At 53.8% G+C, this 13,898-nt stretch overlaps 1 protein-coding gene across 1 annotated transcript in view; it reads right to left on the bottom strand.

The window, feature by feature from the left end:
• The window catches only part of LRP1 (LDL receptor related protein 1), an 86,075-nt gene that overhangs the window by 38,341 nt on the left and 33,836 nt on the right, over window positions 1-13,898 (bottom strand). The window contains exons 14-22 of the mRNA XM_012469702.3: window positions 13,575-13,776; window positions 13,081-13,206; window positions 9,582-9,722; window positions 9,314-9,439; window positions 8,449-8,565; window positions 7,954-8,034; window positions 6,155-6,322; window positions 2,188-2,370; window positions 1,558-1,758 (exon numbers count right to left, since the gene is read on the bottom strand). Of these exons, the coding sequence (XP_012325125.2) occupies window positions 1,558-1,758; window positions 2,188-2,370; window positions 6,155-6,322; window positions 7,954-8,034; window positions 8,449-8,565; window positions 9,314-9,439; window positions 9,582-9,722; window positions 13,081-13,206; window positions 13,575-13,776 (1,345 nt within the window). The remainder of the gene's footprint in view (window positions 1-1,557; window positions 1,759-2,187; window positions 2,371-6,154; window positions 6,323-7,953; window positions 8,035-8,448; window positions 8,566-9,313; window positions 9,440-9,581; window positions 9,723-13,080; window positions 13,207-13,574; window positions 13,777-13,898) is intronic.

Raw genomic sequence — 13,898 nt, 5'->3', positions numbered from 1 at the left:
ACTTCCTGGGCTCCCTTAGGACCAGGGTTGGGACCCCTGCACCCACCAGCTGGCACCACGCCTGCCCTTCCCACAGGGAGCACCCCTCAATATCTCTGTCTGGTCTTGATATGTCCCTCCCTTCTTGGGCCAAGGGTGGGGGCTACAGCATTTTGCCTCCCTAGGAGGTCCTTAGGTCCAGTCCCCTCGTGCTGAGCTCTCCTGATTTGGAGGGGCTTCAGGTCCCCTCGTGCTGAGCTCTCCTGATTTGGAGGGGCTTCGGGTAGGGTGCTGCAGGGCCTATCCTGCCCTGGATCCTCTGGCACACCCTGGAACCTGCCAGCCTGACTGATGGCCTGTCGGCAGTTCTCTCAGCCAGTCCCTGTGGCCTTATCTTCTACTCCTCCCTCCCAAGGAGCTGGGAGCTCTGCCTGGTTAAGAGGACCAGATAAGGCTGCTCTGCTCCTTGTCCCCTAGTCATACCACATGCTTCTCCCTGACTCCTGGACTCCCCCAATCTCATTTCTTTTGGTCTTGAATGGGCACCCTCCTCCCCTTGCCTTCTTTTTGTTTGTTTGTTTGTTTGAGACAGGATCTTGCTCTGTCACCCAGGCTGGAGTCCAGTGGCAGGATCTCGGCTCACTGCAACCTCCGCCTCCGCCTCCCGGGTTCAAGCAATTCTCCTGCCTCTGCCTCCTGAGTAGCTGGGATTACAGACACATACCACCACACCTGACTAATTTTTGTATTTTTTGTAGACAGGGCTTCGCCACGTTGGCCAGGCTGGTCTCGAATTCCTGACTCAGGTGATCTGCCTGCCTCAGCCTCCCATAGTGCTGGGATGACAGGTGAGCCACCACACCTGCCCCTGTGCCTTCTCACTCACGGTAGTTCTGTCTGTCCTTGGGAACGCCATGCAATCCCCACAACCTCCAGGAAGCCTGCCTTGACCATCAGCCCTCAACCCTGGTGCCTTCATCCACAAGACCACTCCGCACCTCTCTGTGGTTTGCATGTGGGCGAGAAGTCCGTGTCTCCACAGCAGTTTAGGAGCTGTGGACCTTAGCCCAGGTCTGGGGACCACTATGGAACCCCTCTGTGCCTCAGTGCTCTCATCTGTAAAATGCAGAGGACAGAGCACCTGGCTCCCAGGTATGCCTTCTGCCTAAACTGCTCTTGGCGGGTGAGGGAGCGATAGCAGCGGGTGGGGGGATTGGGGAGGGATAACATTAGGAGGAATACCTAATGTAGGTGATGGGGGGGATGGATGCAGCAAACCACCATGGCATGTGTATACCTGTAACAACCCTGCACGATCTGCACAGATACCCAAGAACTTAAAGTATAATAAAACATAAAAATAAAAAAATTAAATGCTCTAATGGCATGGCTCACCCAGCACACCACCATGGGGAGCACCAGGTCCACACAAGCTGCTGGTGACCCCTCCGGGTGCTGCTTGCCTGCTGGGCCGCCAGAGCTGCTCTCTCCTAGACTCAGGACCGTGCCCCCGAGACCGGCCCTGGCCCAGACTCCTACCCAGCCACCCTCCCCACTCTCCCCTGGGCCAGGCCTCACCGCAGAGCTCGCCCTCATCCGAGCCGTCGCCGCAGTCGTCGTTGCCGTCGCACAGCTTGTCGGGGGGCAGGCAGACCGAGGTGTTGTTGGCACAGGGGTGTGAGGGTGGCCTGCAGGCCAGGGACTCGCAGTTCTCCTCGTCCGAGTTATCTTCGCAGTCGTTGTCGCCATCGCACACCCACGCTTTGCTGATGCACCGAGCTGAGGGGCAGGTGCGTGATGAAGGGCCAGGCCTGGGAACTGGGGCTCTCCCTGCCCTTCCTTCCAGACCCCGTGGCCTTCGCTAATAGGGTCAGGACTGTAACGCTATGGGGTCCACGAGGAACACTGAGGCTTGTTTTGGTCAAATTCATATAGGCAACAAAGAAGGCAGGAATCTGCCACCGGAGGTGCTGAAGTTCAACTCCAGCAAGGGTTTCAGCTCCTTGGGTCCTCCATGCGGGCCCTGCCCTTCGTGCCTGCCCCACCCATGATATACAAGCTTCCTCTGGACTCTCTTTTGCCTTGCACCGTCCCCAGCCTCGATCCACACAGCATAGTGCCATCCCCCTTGCCGCTACTCTGCTCTCAACACGGTCTCCTCCTGCCCACACTGTGCCCTTACAGGTGCCCTCCAACCCTCCTCTTCACCTGAGTCCTTGCAGCCAAACTTGACACTGGGGTCGCAGACGTGGGTAACTCCTTCACAGCTCTTCTCGTCGCTGGAGTCCATGCAGTCAGTGTCCCCGTCACAGCGCCACCGCAAGGGGATGCACAGTCCATCCAGCCGGCACTGGAACTCATCCGTGTGGCAGCCGCCGGGGGGCCTCGTGGCTGCAGAGGGACAGTGGAGGGCCTCAGGAGGGAGGGGTTGCCAAGGTCAGCCCTCTCCAGTTCTGCACCCGCCACCCCACTATGCGCAGCCCGGGGCTATGAGTGGAGGCAGACCTGGAGGTCCGCCAAGACTTGCTGACATTCCTTGGAAGCACCAACTCAATAGTAGAGTCAGGTGCCGTCATATCTCCAGGAACCCGCGATCATCTCATCTAATCCCCGCACTGACACAGGAGATCTCGACTGGAAAAGCAATTTGCTAGGCCATAGCTCAGATGCCTCCCACTTAACCCTCTATTTCATTCATTCATTCATGCCACAGACATTTACTGAGTGCCTCCTGTGTGCCAGGCACTGTCCCAGGGCCAGCAGTGAACCAAAGTCCTTACTCTCACAGAGCTTAGGTTCTAATGGGGGAAGAGACAAGACATAACCCATAAATCTAGACTCTAATTCCAGGTATTGATAAAGTTATGGAGACAAAGCCAGGTAAAGGCCAGAGAGAGATGGGGGTAATCGGTCAGGTAAGATGGTCAGGGAAGGCCTCGGGGCAGAAGGTGTAGGAGCAGGGGCCTGCATGAAGTAAGAGCGAGCCAAGGATCCCTGGAAGCACACTCCAGGCAGAGGGAACAGCCACTGCAAAGTCTCCGAGACATGACTATGCTGGCACTTCAGAAAACATCGGGGTGGCCACACAGCTGGAGTAGAGCGCAGGGGGAGGGGAGGGCAGGAATGCAGGTCAGAGGGGTAGGGAGGGGGCCCTGCAGCCATGCGGAGGGGCTTGACATTTGTTCTCAGGGTGCAGGGAGCCAGTACAGGCTCGAGGGCAGGGCTGGGGCATGATCTGACTTATGTTGTCAGAATCACTCTGGCTGCTGTGCTGAGATGACTCAGGAGGCCGGGAGAGGAGCAGGAGCACCGCCCGGCCGGGCCCCACACTCACGCTGCCATAGGCACCCCACTTCTCCATCCTCCCTGCCCTGGTCCCGACAGATGCTCTCATCTCATGCTAGGACTTTCAGCAGCAGTCTCTGAGCTGATTTTCCTTTCTTGGCACCCCCAAACCTCTTCTCCATCTAATCTCCCTCCAGGGCTGTGTTCCGAAATCACCTCCTACATCACAGCACCTTCCAAATTCGAAATCCTTCAAAGGTTCCCAGTGCCTCCCAAATCAAGCCTCTGACTGATTTTCACCTGCTATCATCATCTTCCCCCTTTGAGGACAGCCTCATTCCCCACTGTCCCTGCACAAGGCTTTCCTCGGTCTGAATGGCCCCATCTGGCCCCACTATCACCCTACGGAAGTGTTCAGTTTCACCCCCGTTGATGACCGCGTTCTCCAGACCATGCCATCCCCACTGGAAGACTCTCCCGTCTGGCCATTTCCGCAATCTAAACCCACCTCCTCCTGGATGGTCCCAGACCATCCCGGCTTAATACCACAGTGAAGTACTCCTATTAGTGACACCTTGTTCTCCCACGCCAGGCCTTGCATACCTCAGCTCATTTCATACAGGAGGATGCCCAGGCTTAGAGGAAGCAACTTGCCCAAGTTTGCCCAGCTTATCTGGGAGGGGAGGAAGCTCTTCTCACCACACCACACAGCTTCCAGAGGCTCATTCTCAGAACCTCAAGGGATATCACCTGTGCCCCTCACCCTCTCCTTCGCAGAGATGGCCCTGGAGATGCAGTTACTATTTGCCAAGCTTTCTGTGGCCTTCTCTGTCCTCCCTCTCAGGGCGGGGCTCATGGTGGACACTCAACACTGTCCAGTCTTCTCCTACAGCGTGGCAATGTGCTCTAACTCTATAAGGCAGAAGCCGTAATCTGGTGGTCCATGGCAGATGAGGCCTGCAGGAACAGTATGGCCTGGAGTTTTTTTAAAACTTCTTTTTTTTTTCTTTTGAGAAAATGTCTTATTCTGTTGCCCAGGCTGGAGTGCAGTGGCAAGATCACAGCTCACTGCATCCTCAACCTCCTGGCTCAAGTGATCCTCCCACCTCAGTCTTCTGAGTAGCTGGGACAACAGGCACGTGCTACCATGCCCAGCTAACTTTGTTTATTTTTTGTAGAAACAGAGGTCTCACTATGCTACCCGGGCTTGTCTTGAACTCCTGGAAACAAGTGATCCTCCTTCCTCGGCCTCCCAAAGTGCTGGGATTACAGGTGTGAGTCACCGAATCCAGCCCTTTTTCTTTTTTTTCCAATATGGGGTTTTACTATGTTGACCAGATTGGTCTTGAAGCCATAACCCATAAATCTAGCAAGGCATAACCCATAAATCTAACAAGACATAATCCACAAATCTAGACTCTAATTCCAGGTATTGATAAAGTTATGGAGACAAAGCCAGGTAAAGGCCAGAGAGGGATGGGGGTGATCGGTCAGGTAAGATGGTCAAGGAAGGCCTCTGGGCAGAAGGCATCGGAGCAGGGGCCTGCATGAAGTAAGAGCGAGCCAAGGATCCCTGGAGGCACACTCCAGGCAGAGGGAACAGCCACTGCAAAGTCTCCGAGACATGACTATGCTGGCACTTCAGAAAACATCAGGGTGGCCACACAGCTGGAGTTGAGTGCAGGGGGAGGGGAGGAGGTGATCCTCCCACCTCAGCCTCCCAAAGTGCTGGGATCACAGGCATGGGCCACCATGCCTGGCCTGCACCCAGCCTTTTAAAACTTCTAAAATCAACTGCCAGTTGGTATGGCTTGAATTGTGTTTCCTAAAAAGAGCTAAGTCCTAACCCATAACACCTGTGAATATGACTTTATTTGACAATCCTTTGTCTTTGCAGATGGTCAGCTTAAGATGAGATCATAAGGGTGGATCCTAATCGAATATGTCAGGTGTCCTCATAGAAAGGAGAAATGGGGATCTGGCGACAGGCATGCCCATGGGGAAGACTCCGTGTGAAGACGAAGGCAGAGATCGGGTCAAGCTTCGACAAGCCAAGCAGCTGCAAAGATTGCCAGCAAACCACGAAGGTTGGGGAGAGGCTCGGGACAGATTCTCCTGCACAGCCTCAGAAAGAACACACCCTGCTGACAGTTGGGTCTGGAACTTCCAGCCTCCAGAACTGTGAGACGAGAGCGACTAATACTGTAGTATTAAAAATTTGGTAGTTTTCACATAAAAATTTGCACATCTGATTTCTCCTGAAGCCAAGGCAACTCTGAGTTTACATTCCTCCATGGTAATAATAGGCCAGAGCTAGGAAGCCAGCATCCTTGAGAGGGCCCGTCCCTCCAGGAAACGAGGCCCCCACTGCCCCTGAGGCTGGGCCCGAGAGGCTGGGGCACTGTGGAGCCAGCCTCTCCCTCCTCGTCTCCTTGTGCTCATTCATCCCTGCCCGAAGCATCCTTTCCTCAAGCTACTATTTACCAAACACAGGCCCTGTGCTGAGCGCTCTTCGTGCATGATCTCACTAAACCCCCACATCAACGCTGTCATGTTGGTGCTATTATTACCCCACTTCGCAGACGAAACTCAGAGGCCCACGGAAATTAAGTAACTTGCTCAAGGCCACTCAGATAATAAACTGCAGAGCTGGAGCTCAAACCCAAGGCCGCCAACTGCAAAGTGCCTGATCTTAACAGTGTGTGGCAATGATTTGTCAGCAACCTCCCCCTCCCATAGGACTGGGAGCTCCTGAAGGACAAGAGCCATGCCTAAGATACCTCTGGCTCCCAGATAGTGGCCAATGCACAGAGGGTTGGAGAGACAGATGGATGGTGTCTGATGCAGGGGGCTGGACCTCATCCCCACCCCTCGTGCCCCCGGTGCCCACCCTGGTTGGTGCAGTTGGCATGCGTCTCATCACTGTAGTCTCCGCAGTCATTGTCCCCGTCACAGGTCCAGTGCTCAGGGATGCAGCGCCCGCTGTTGCACTTGAACTGGGTGCTAGAGCAGGAGTGGCTGCAGCCAGCTTCGTCACTGTTGTCCCCACAGTCATTGTCTGCAGGGAGGAAAGAAGGGGAGAGGCAAAGAGGGAGTTGGTGGAGCAGCCTTCTCTATGATCCCAGCTTGGGCCCCCAGCCCAGATCCCACCCTCGGCCCACCCCAACCCCCACACTGGGAAAATAACAAACAGAAAAGACACAGAAACTGCATAGACTGCAGCATGCACCATGGCCCATGTGGTGGGACAGAGAGAGGAGTGGCTGGGACGGGGAAGAGGGGGAGGTTCCCGGAGGGCCCCTCGATGAAGCTCAGAAAGGCTGGAAGTAGGGGACAGGAAACGTTCCTTTCCCCTTTCTGACAGATGTAGGAACAGGTCTGCTTGCTTTTGGGGGAAAGGCAGGCGTTTCTCCAGTTTTGGAGGGAGAGAGGTAGGTGGGGTGCAGATAAGGCCTCTCTAATGGGGTGGGATGGGCTTTACAGGTCTACTCTGAGCCTGGCACTGCTAGGTACTGTGCTCTGGGTGCCTGGCTCACAGGGGCCCTGCCTGTGGCTGGCAAGGGTGGGAGCCACTTCTGGACCTAGCTCGCTGAGGCTGGCTCAAGGAAGCTCCTGCTTTCTTGGCCTTGGGTGGGGGCTGCTTGTCTTGACCCTCACATTTATGGGACACGTGGTGGAGACTGCGGCTTGGATGATGTCCTGCCTCTTTCCAGCTGGATTTGCTTCTCTCTCCTCCCCTACACTTTGGCCTTCTTGTCACCATCTCTCTGTCATCTCCTTTCCTCTGAGAGGCTCCCTGTGCCCTCTCTGCTGCTTTCCCGCCCACTGTTTGCTTCCTCCCTCTGCTTTCTGCTCTCCCTCCTCTGTTGCTTTTTCTTCATATCATAGCAGCTCTGGAGTGGGGGCCTGGGGAAGCTGTGGGGGCTGGGGCCAGCTGGGGTCTGGGTGATGGTGCATGTGCTTCTATGCACTGACCGGCAGGCTCAGGACAGGTCTTTTCGTCAGAGCCGTCCCCACAATCCTTCTCTGAAACACAGAAACCGCCGGGGCAACCATTGGCACACGAGACACGGCAAAGGTGAGGGGCAACGTGGCCCTGACCCAACACAGCCGCTCACACGTCAGCTGGGACAGGAGCCACTGGGGCAGCACATCACAACACAGCACAGACGCAACAGAGCCTGAGATGCCACACACGGCGGTCACCTGCCCGCACATTTACAAGCACAATCACCCAGGTGGCTCAAAGCTGACATCACCTCGTCCATGCCTCACTGCCAGGTGGGCTCCTGAGCCTGAAGCCCAGAGCCCAAGGGGTGCACCAAGGACTCCAAGAGATGGAGGTTTGCAGGGAGAAAGGAGTCAGGCGTCAATTTCTCCTCGCTCTGCCTCTCTGACCCATCTCACTGGTCTTTTTTGGCCCCTGAGCCCTGCAGAGGGTGGGCAGCTCAGGCCCTGCCTGGGGTAGGAATGGCACTAAAAGGCAATGGGTAGGGTCTCCCCTCAGTCCATTGCGGCTCCCCCCTGGCATTTCTGACTTCTCCTCTTTTCTCCCAGGCAACCCAGCAGGGATTCAGTGTCCTGGAGGGAGGCCCCACTGGATTCTGAAACCCTTTGTCTTCCCTGCAGGACCTGGCTGTGGCCTCGAGCTGTCTTAGGAATCGGCAGGTGAAGGGAGCAAGCTCTTACCATTGTCACATCGCCAGTTGATGTTGATACATCTGCCATTGTTGCAGGTAAACTGAGTCAGAGGGAAGCAGGTGGGATAGGCTGTGAAGGAGGAAGAGTAGCTGAGTAGGGCCTTCAAGATGACACAGCATTACAGCCCTGAGCAGGTGAGTGCAGAGGCCCTCCCATAACCAGCAGCCTTTAGCTCAGTCAGGCAGGGTGGGGAAGGCCCCACAGCAGTGCCCTGGCTGGAAACGCCACTCACTCATCCCCATGAGTCAGCAGACACAGGACCTGTGCCGAGTGCTTTTCCTGCATGAGTTTGCTGAGACACAATGCTGTGATGATGGAGCTACTATCATCCCCATTTTGCAAAACTCACAGAGGCCACCGAGATTAACTTGCTCAAGGCCACCCAGGTACTGAGCTGTAGGTGTCTCCTGCACCCCCACCCAGCATGCTCTCAGGATGCCCCTCCCCCAGGCCCAGCCTGGCTCCCTCTGCCATCCCTCTTACCACAGGAGGCGGACTCATCAGAGCGGTCCCCACAGTCATCATCCAGATCACATGTCCAGGAGATGGGGATGCAGCGGCCACTGGCACAGGAGAACTGGTTGGGGGGGCAGGTGCGTGCTAGGGGGCAGGGATGGGCGTGAGTACTTGTTATGCCAACCCTCTCTTCACTGCCTCTTCTTCCCTATTATTCTCTGCCTTTGGAGTCCCTTATTGCCAAGGTTCCAAAACCATTTCTCTTAGAGAATTAAAAACCATCTCTGTGGTCTCACTGGGTGCCTTACCCTGTCTCTCAAGGGGTCCCTGGTATCTTCCCAGGAGGAGATCTGCCCTGCTTTGCTCCTCCTCTCCAGTCTGGAGCTGTGCTCAACCCCTGCAAGCTCAGCCTCTCAGCTTCCCAGGCCAGGAAGGGGATAGCAGATCCCCCTCCTGCTCAGAGCTCCATCCCCTCTGCCCTAAGTTCTTTTCTTTATTTCTTTTATTTTTTTTTTAGAGATATGTCTTGCTCTGTTGTCTAGGCTGGAGTGCAGTGACACAACCACAGCTCACTGTAGCCTCAACCACCCAGGCTCACTTAAGAGCCCACCTTAGCCTCTCAAGTAGGTGGGACTAGAGGTGCACGCCACCACGTCCGACTGATTTTTTATTTATTGTAGAGATGGGGTCTCACTATGTTGGCCAGGCTGATCTGGAGCTCCTGGGCTCAAGTGATCCTCCCACCTCAGCCTCCCAAAGTGTTGAGGTGACAGGCATGAGCCAGCGAACCTGGTCCCTGGGTTCTTTTCTTTCTTTCCCAGGCCTGGCCCTCTCGTCTCCCCTGCGTCCTTGACCGAGGGGAGCCTAGTGTGCTCTGAGCCCCATTCCACACCTGAACAAGTGGCGTTGGACTCATCTTCACTGTTCCCACAGTCATTGTCCCCATCGCAGAGCCAGCGGTTGGGGATGCACCGGTTGTTCTCACACTTGAATCGGTCTGAGGGGCAGGTGTGCTGATCTGGGGAGGGAACGAGTCAGGGGTCAGCAAGAGGGTGGGCCCCTCCCCCAGCTTCCTGCCCCAGGACAGGCACCGCCAGAGCCCAGCTGCCCTGGAGGCCTGCCGTCCACCAGGGCGGGGCGGGGTGGGGCGGGTGACTCACGGCAGAGGGCCGGTGCCTCGTCGCTGTTGTCCAGGCAGTCGTTGTCTCCATCACACTTCCAGCGCTCCTGGATGCATCGGCTGTTGGCACAGGCAAACTCTCCCGGCTGGCACTGGGGTGGAGGCACGTAGGATGGGTTCGCTGTGGGCACCACAGGAGCATGAGGGAGAGTCAGACCCAGGTCTTGGGACAGGTGCTAAGCCCTCTGTATCATTTTTGTTTATTTTACTATTTCTTAATAACACAGTAATTTTTTCTAGTACATAATTCTTTATGAATAAATTATCTGGACGGAAACTGCAATTCTTTCCCAAGCAACAACAGTGATGTTTACTCTACTTAATACATGCTGTCCTTCAGTGTGGCCTGAGAATCAAATGGGGTCCAATGGAGCCCACAGCCCCTATACCTCTGTCCCTACCTAACAGGCTCTCCCTATTCCTTCCCTGCCTTCTCCATGAACCGCCCCTGGAAGTCATCTCCAGAATCCCCAGGGCCCTGCCCCGGTCCCTGGACGTTTTCTTTCACAGTTTCATTGACCCCACCAGCAAGAGTGAAGACAGGCACCAGAACGGCGCAGGCTCCACCCTTTCTGTCCCCAGCACATCCGCCTCACCACCACTATCTGTCTTGGCCCATTAGCAGCTAAATCACTACTTCCTTTGTCTGTGCTTTGGTAACCTCCACAAGCTGGGGCTCCTGTGTCAGCTTGGCCTCCAGACCTCACAGCCCTGCACTTGCCTAGTTTGACCCATCTCCCAATCTCTGAAACTTCCCATGGCCCCAGGGTGGCAATTTCCCCTCCCATATTCCATGGACTGTGGGCCTGGAGGTATGTGTCCTCCTTGCTGCTCACTGCTGGTCCCTGGACTGTTCTTCCCCTTACACGATGCTTCCATGCTAATCTCTACTTCTGTAAGGCTCCCAAGCCATGCCATCTGTAAAGATTTTTAGCTCCTGGCTCACTGGCACTTTCTCCAAAATCACTCCTGGTTCAATTCTTGGTGACTTCAACTTCCATGTGGATGATCCTCCCATTGCCTTGGCCCCCCTAACCCGTTCCTTAACCCCCTATGCCAATGCCCTCACCTGACCCCAGCCACTCCCTCTCAGCTGCACACTATGGCTGCACCTATTTTCACTTCCGGGATTCTGTCGTAAGGAAACCATCCAGAATATGGGCAGGCATGACGATGTGAGAAATAGGAGAGGCATGATTGAAAAATGGGCTCTGGGTTAAACTTCCTGGGTTTAAATCCTGCTCTAACTTTGGTCCTCAGTTTCTTCATCTGTAAAATGGGGATAATAAAACCACCTTTCCCACCAGGATGTTTTTAGGAGTAAACAAATTACTGCAAGGGAGACGCCTACGACAGTGCCGAGCACACAGTCCATGCTCAGAAAACGTGGGCTGTGATTATATCAGAAAACTGGAAACAACCTAGACATCCAACAGTAGAGAAACGGTTGAGTAAATTAAATGAAATTTACCAAATGAAATATATTTTAGCCATTAAAAATGCTGCTTTCAAGCTGGGTGCGGTGGCTCACACCTGTAATCCCAGCACTTTGGGAAGTTGAGGTGGGCAGATCATCTGAGGTCGGGAGTTTGAGATCAGCCTGACCAACATAGAGAAACCCTGTCTCTACTAAAAATACAAAAATAGCTGGGCATGGTGGTGCATGCCTGTAATCGCAGCTACTCAGGAGGCTGAGACAGGAGAATCACTTGAACCTGGGAGGCAGAGGCTGCAGTGAGCTGAGATCGTGCCATCATACTCCAGCCTGGGCAAAAAGAACGAAACTCTGCTCAAAAAAAAAAAATGCTGCTTCCATACTCATTACATGCTGTCAAGTGGAAAAAACAGGAAACAGAACAGTATGTGCAGCAGGACTCCATTTACATGAAAGTAAATCATAGGGAAATGTCTGGGAGGTTGTTCCCCCAAATGGTAACAGTGGTTATCTACAGGTGGTGGAATTTGGAGTGATCTGGGCTTTCTACTTTATGTTTTTATATACTATTTACTTATTTCATTTTTTTGTTTTGTTTTTTGAGACAATGTCTTGCTCTGTTGCCCACACTGGAGTGCAGTGGTGCCATCTCGGTTCACTGCAGTCTGCCTCCGGGTTCAAGCGATTCTCCTGCCTCAGCCTCCCTGAGTAACTGGGACTACAGGCACACGCCACCATGCCTGGATAATTTTTGTATTTTTAGTAGAGACGAGATTTCACCATGTTGGCCAGGATGGTCTCGAACTCCCGACCTCAAGTAATTCACCCGTCTCGGCCTCCCAAAGTACTGGGATTACAAAAGTGAGCCACTGTGCCCGGTCTTACTTATTTGGTTTTACAATAAGAATAATCTACTTGTTCAATACCTGCCTATGAGTGAGAACATGCAGTGTTTGATTTTCTGTTCTTGTAGGGTCTATTGGGGGGAAATAGGGGAGGGACAGCAGGGGGTGGGGAGTTGGGGAGAGAGAGCATGGGGAGAAATGCCAGATACAGGTGAAGGGGAGGAAAGCAGCAAATCACACTGCCATGTGTGTACCTATGCAACAATCTTGCATGTTCTTCACATGTACCCCAAAACCTAAAATGCAATAAAAAAAACCTACTTTTATAAAAAACAAGGGTTGTTAAAATCATGCAATAATAACACAGAAAATTCTGTGACACTTGAACCAAAAAGGACAGAAGACGATTACAGCTATATAAAAGACAATACAACCCCCCCACCGAGGAAAAAAGAATGGTGTTCACTTATCACAATGCTATCAATACGGTGGTGGTGTTCACTTATCACAATGCTATCAATACGGTGGTGCTCACTGGTGGGACTTGGGCTTTTTTCTCCTCTCTAATTTCCAACATATATATTATATATATTTTTTAATTTTAATTTTTCTTTTTTGAGACAGAGTCTCCCTCTGTCACCCAAGCTGGAGCGCAGTGGCACGATCTCGCCACTGCAACCTTCACTTCCCAGCTTCAAGTGATTCTTCTGCCTCGGCCTCCCGAGTAGCTAGGATTACAGGTGCCTGCCGCCATGCTTGGCTAAGTTTTTTTATTTTTAGTAGAGATGGGGTTTTGCCTTGTTGGCCAGGCTTGTCTCAAATTCCCTCAAGTGATCTGCCCACCTTAGCCTCCCAAAGTGATTTCCAATATTTGGAACTACTATTATTTCACTTTAGTAATGGGGAAACATTTAAAAGAAGTAAAGGATAATTTCCTCCTTCTATCCATAGCTGTTCATTCTTCACTCAGTTTCCCCTAATCGTCATCCCCTCGCAAGTCCCTCCCAGCCCCCCCGTCTTCCCTAAACTCCTTTTGAGCCCCCAGAGCCTTTGCTCACCTCCTCCCTTGCTTCCTGTTGGCCCCCTCAGGGTCCCTCATTGCCTCCTTCATCTCTGACTGGGACCCTGAAGCCTCCCCTCCCCTCTCTGCGGTGTCCTCCTGCTGGGATCTGCTCTCCCACCAGCCAGGCCCCTCATACCCAAGCAAGTGACGCCGTCTGCGTCCAACACCTGGTCCTCCGCGCAGGCGCACTGGCGGCTCCCAGGGGTGGCCAAGCACAGGCTGCTGCAGCCACCATTGTTCACCCGGCATTTGTTGGTGCCAACTGTGGGGAGGGGCCGTGGGGAACGGCAAAGGGAGGAGGAGGACAGGGAATTGATTGTAGCGAAGTCAGGAGAGGCCAGAGAGGGGATAGGGGAGGAGACACATTAAGATAAGGGGACAGAAAGAGGAAATACGGAGAGGAAGAAGATCATGTTGAAGAACAGGAGACACAGACATGGAGCAGGAAGGGAAATGGGGAACAGAGAATCAGACTGGTTTGAGGGACTTCTCTTCTCAGAAGCCTCAAAAGTAAGAGCCTAGGATCCCTGGGAAGTGCCTTCACCCCCAGGGGAGTCTCAAATCCCTGCCTAGGTCCCACCCCCACTTCTAGGTCCCACGCTGGCCCCAGCCCCAGCCCCAAGGGGGTACCTTGCTGCTGCTGGGCATCATACATTCGGATCTCAAAGATGGGGGGCCGCTCGCTTCGCAGAAGGGTCACAGTGGGGGGTGCACCTCCTATACCCCGTTCCAAGCGGTAGACACTGCCACTCCGATACTCAGTCCAGAAGAGGTAGTTGCCATGGTGACACAGGCCAAAGGCGTGGTTCAGCTCAGGACCTTCATACACAATCTAGGGACGGAGAGGATGTTACTAAGGAGTTGGAAGAAAATTGAGGCAGGCCTGTGAGATCACCGTTTTGTATATTCATTCGTCTAGGTCCTGGGCATGGGTTTGGTTTTGTTTACCCTGTA

This window comes from Aotus nancymaae, unplaced genomic scaffold (assembly GCF_030222135.1).
Source record: "Aotus nancymaae isolate 86718 unplaced genomic scaffold, 86718_ANA_hifiasm-v0.15.2.pri h1tg000016l, whole genome shotgun sequence".
NCBI lineage: Eukaryota > Metazoa > Chordata > Mammalia > Primates > Aotidae > Aotus > Aotus nancymaae.
Note: the sequence above shows the minus strand (reverse complement) of the source record. Positions and strands in the feature narration are given on the sequence as shown.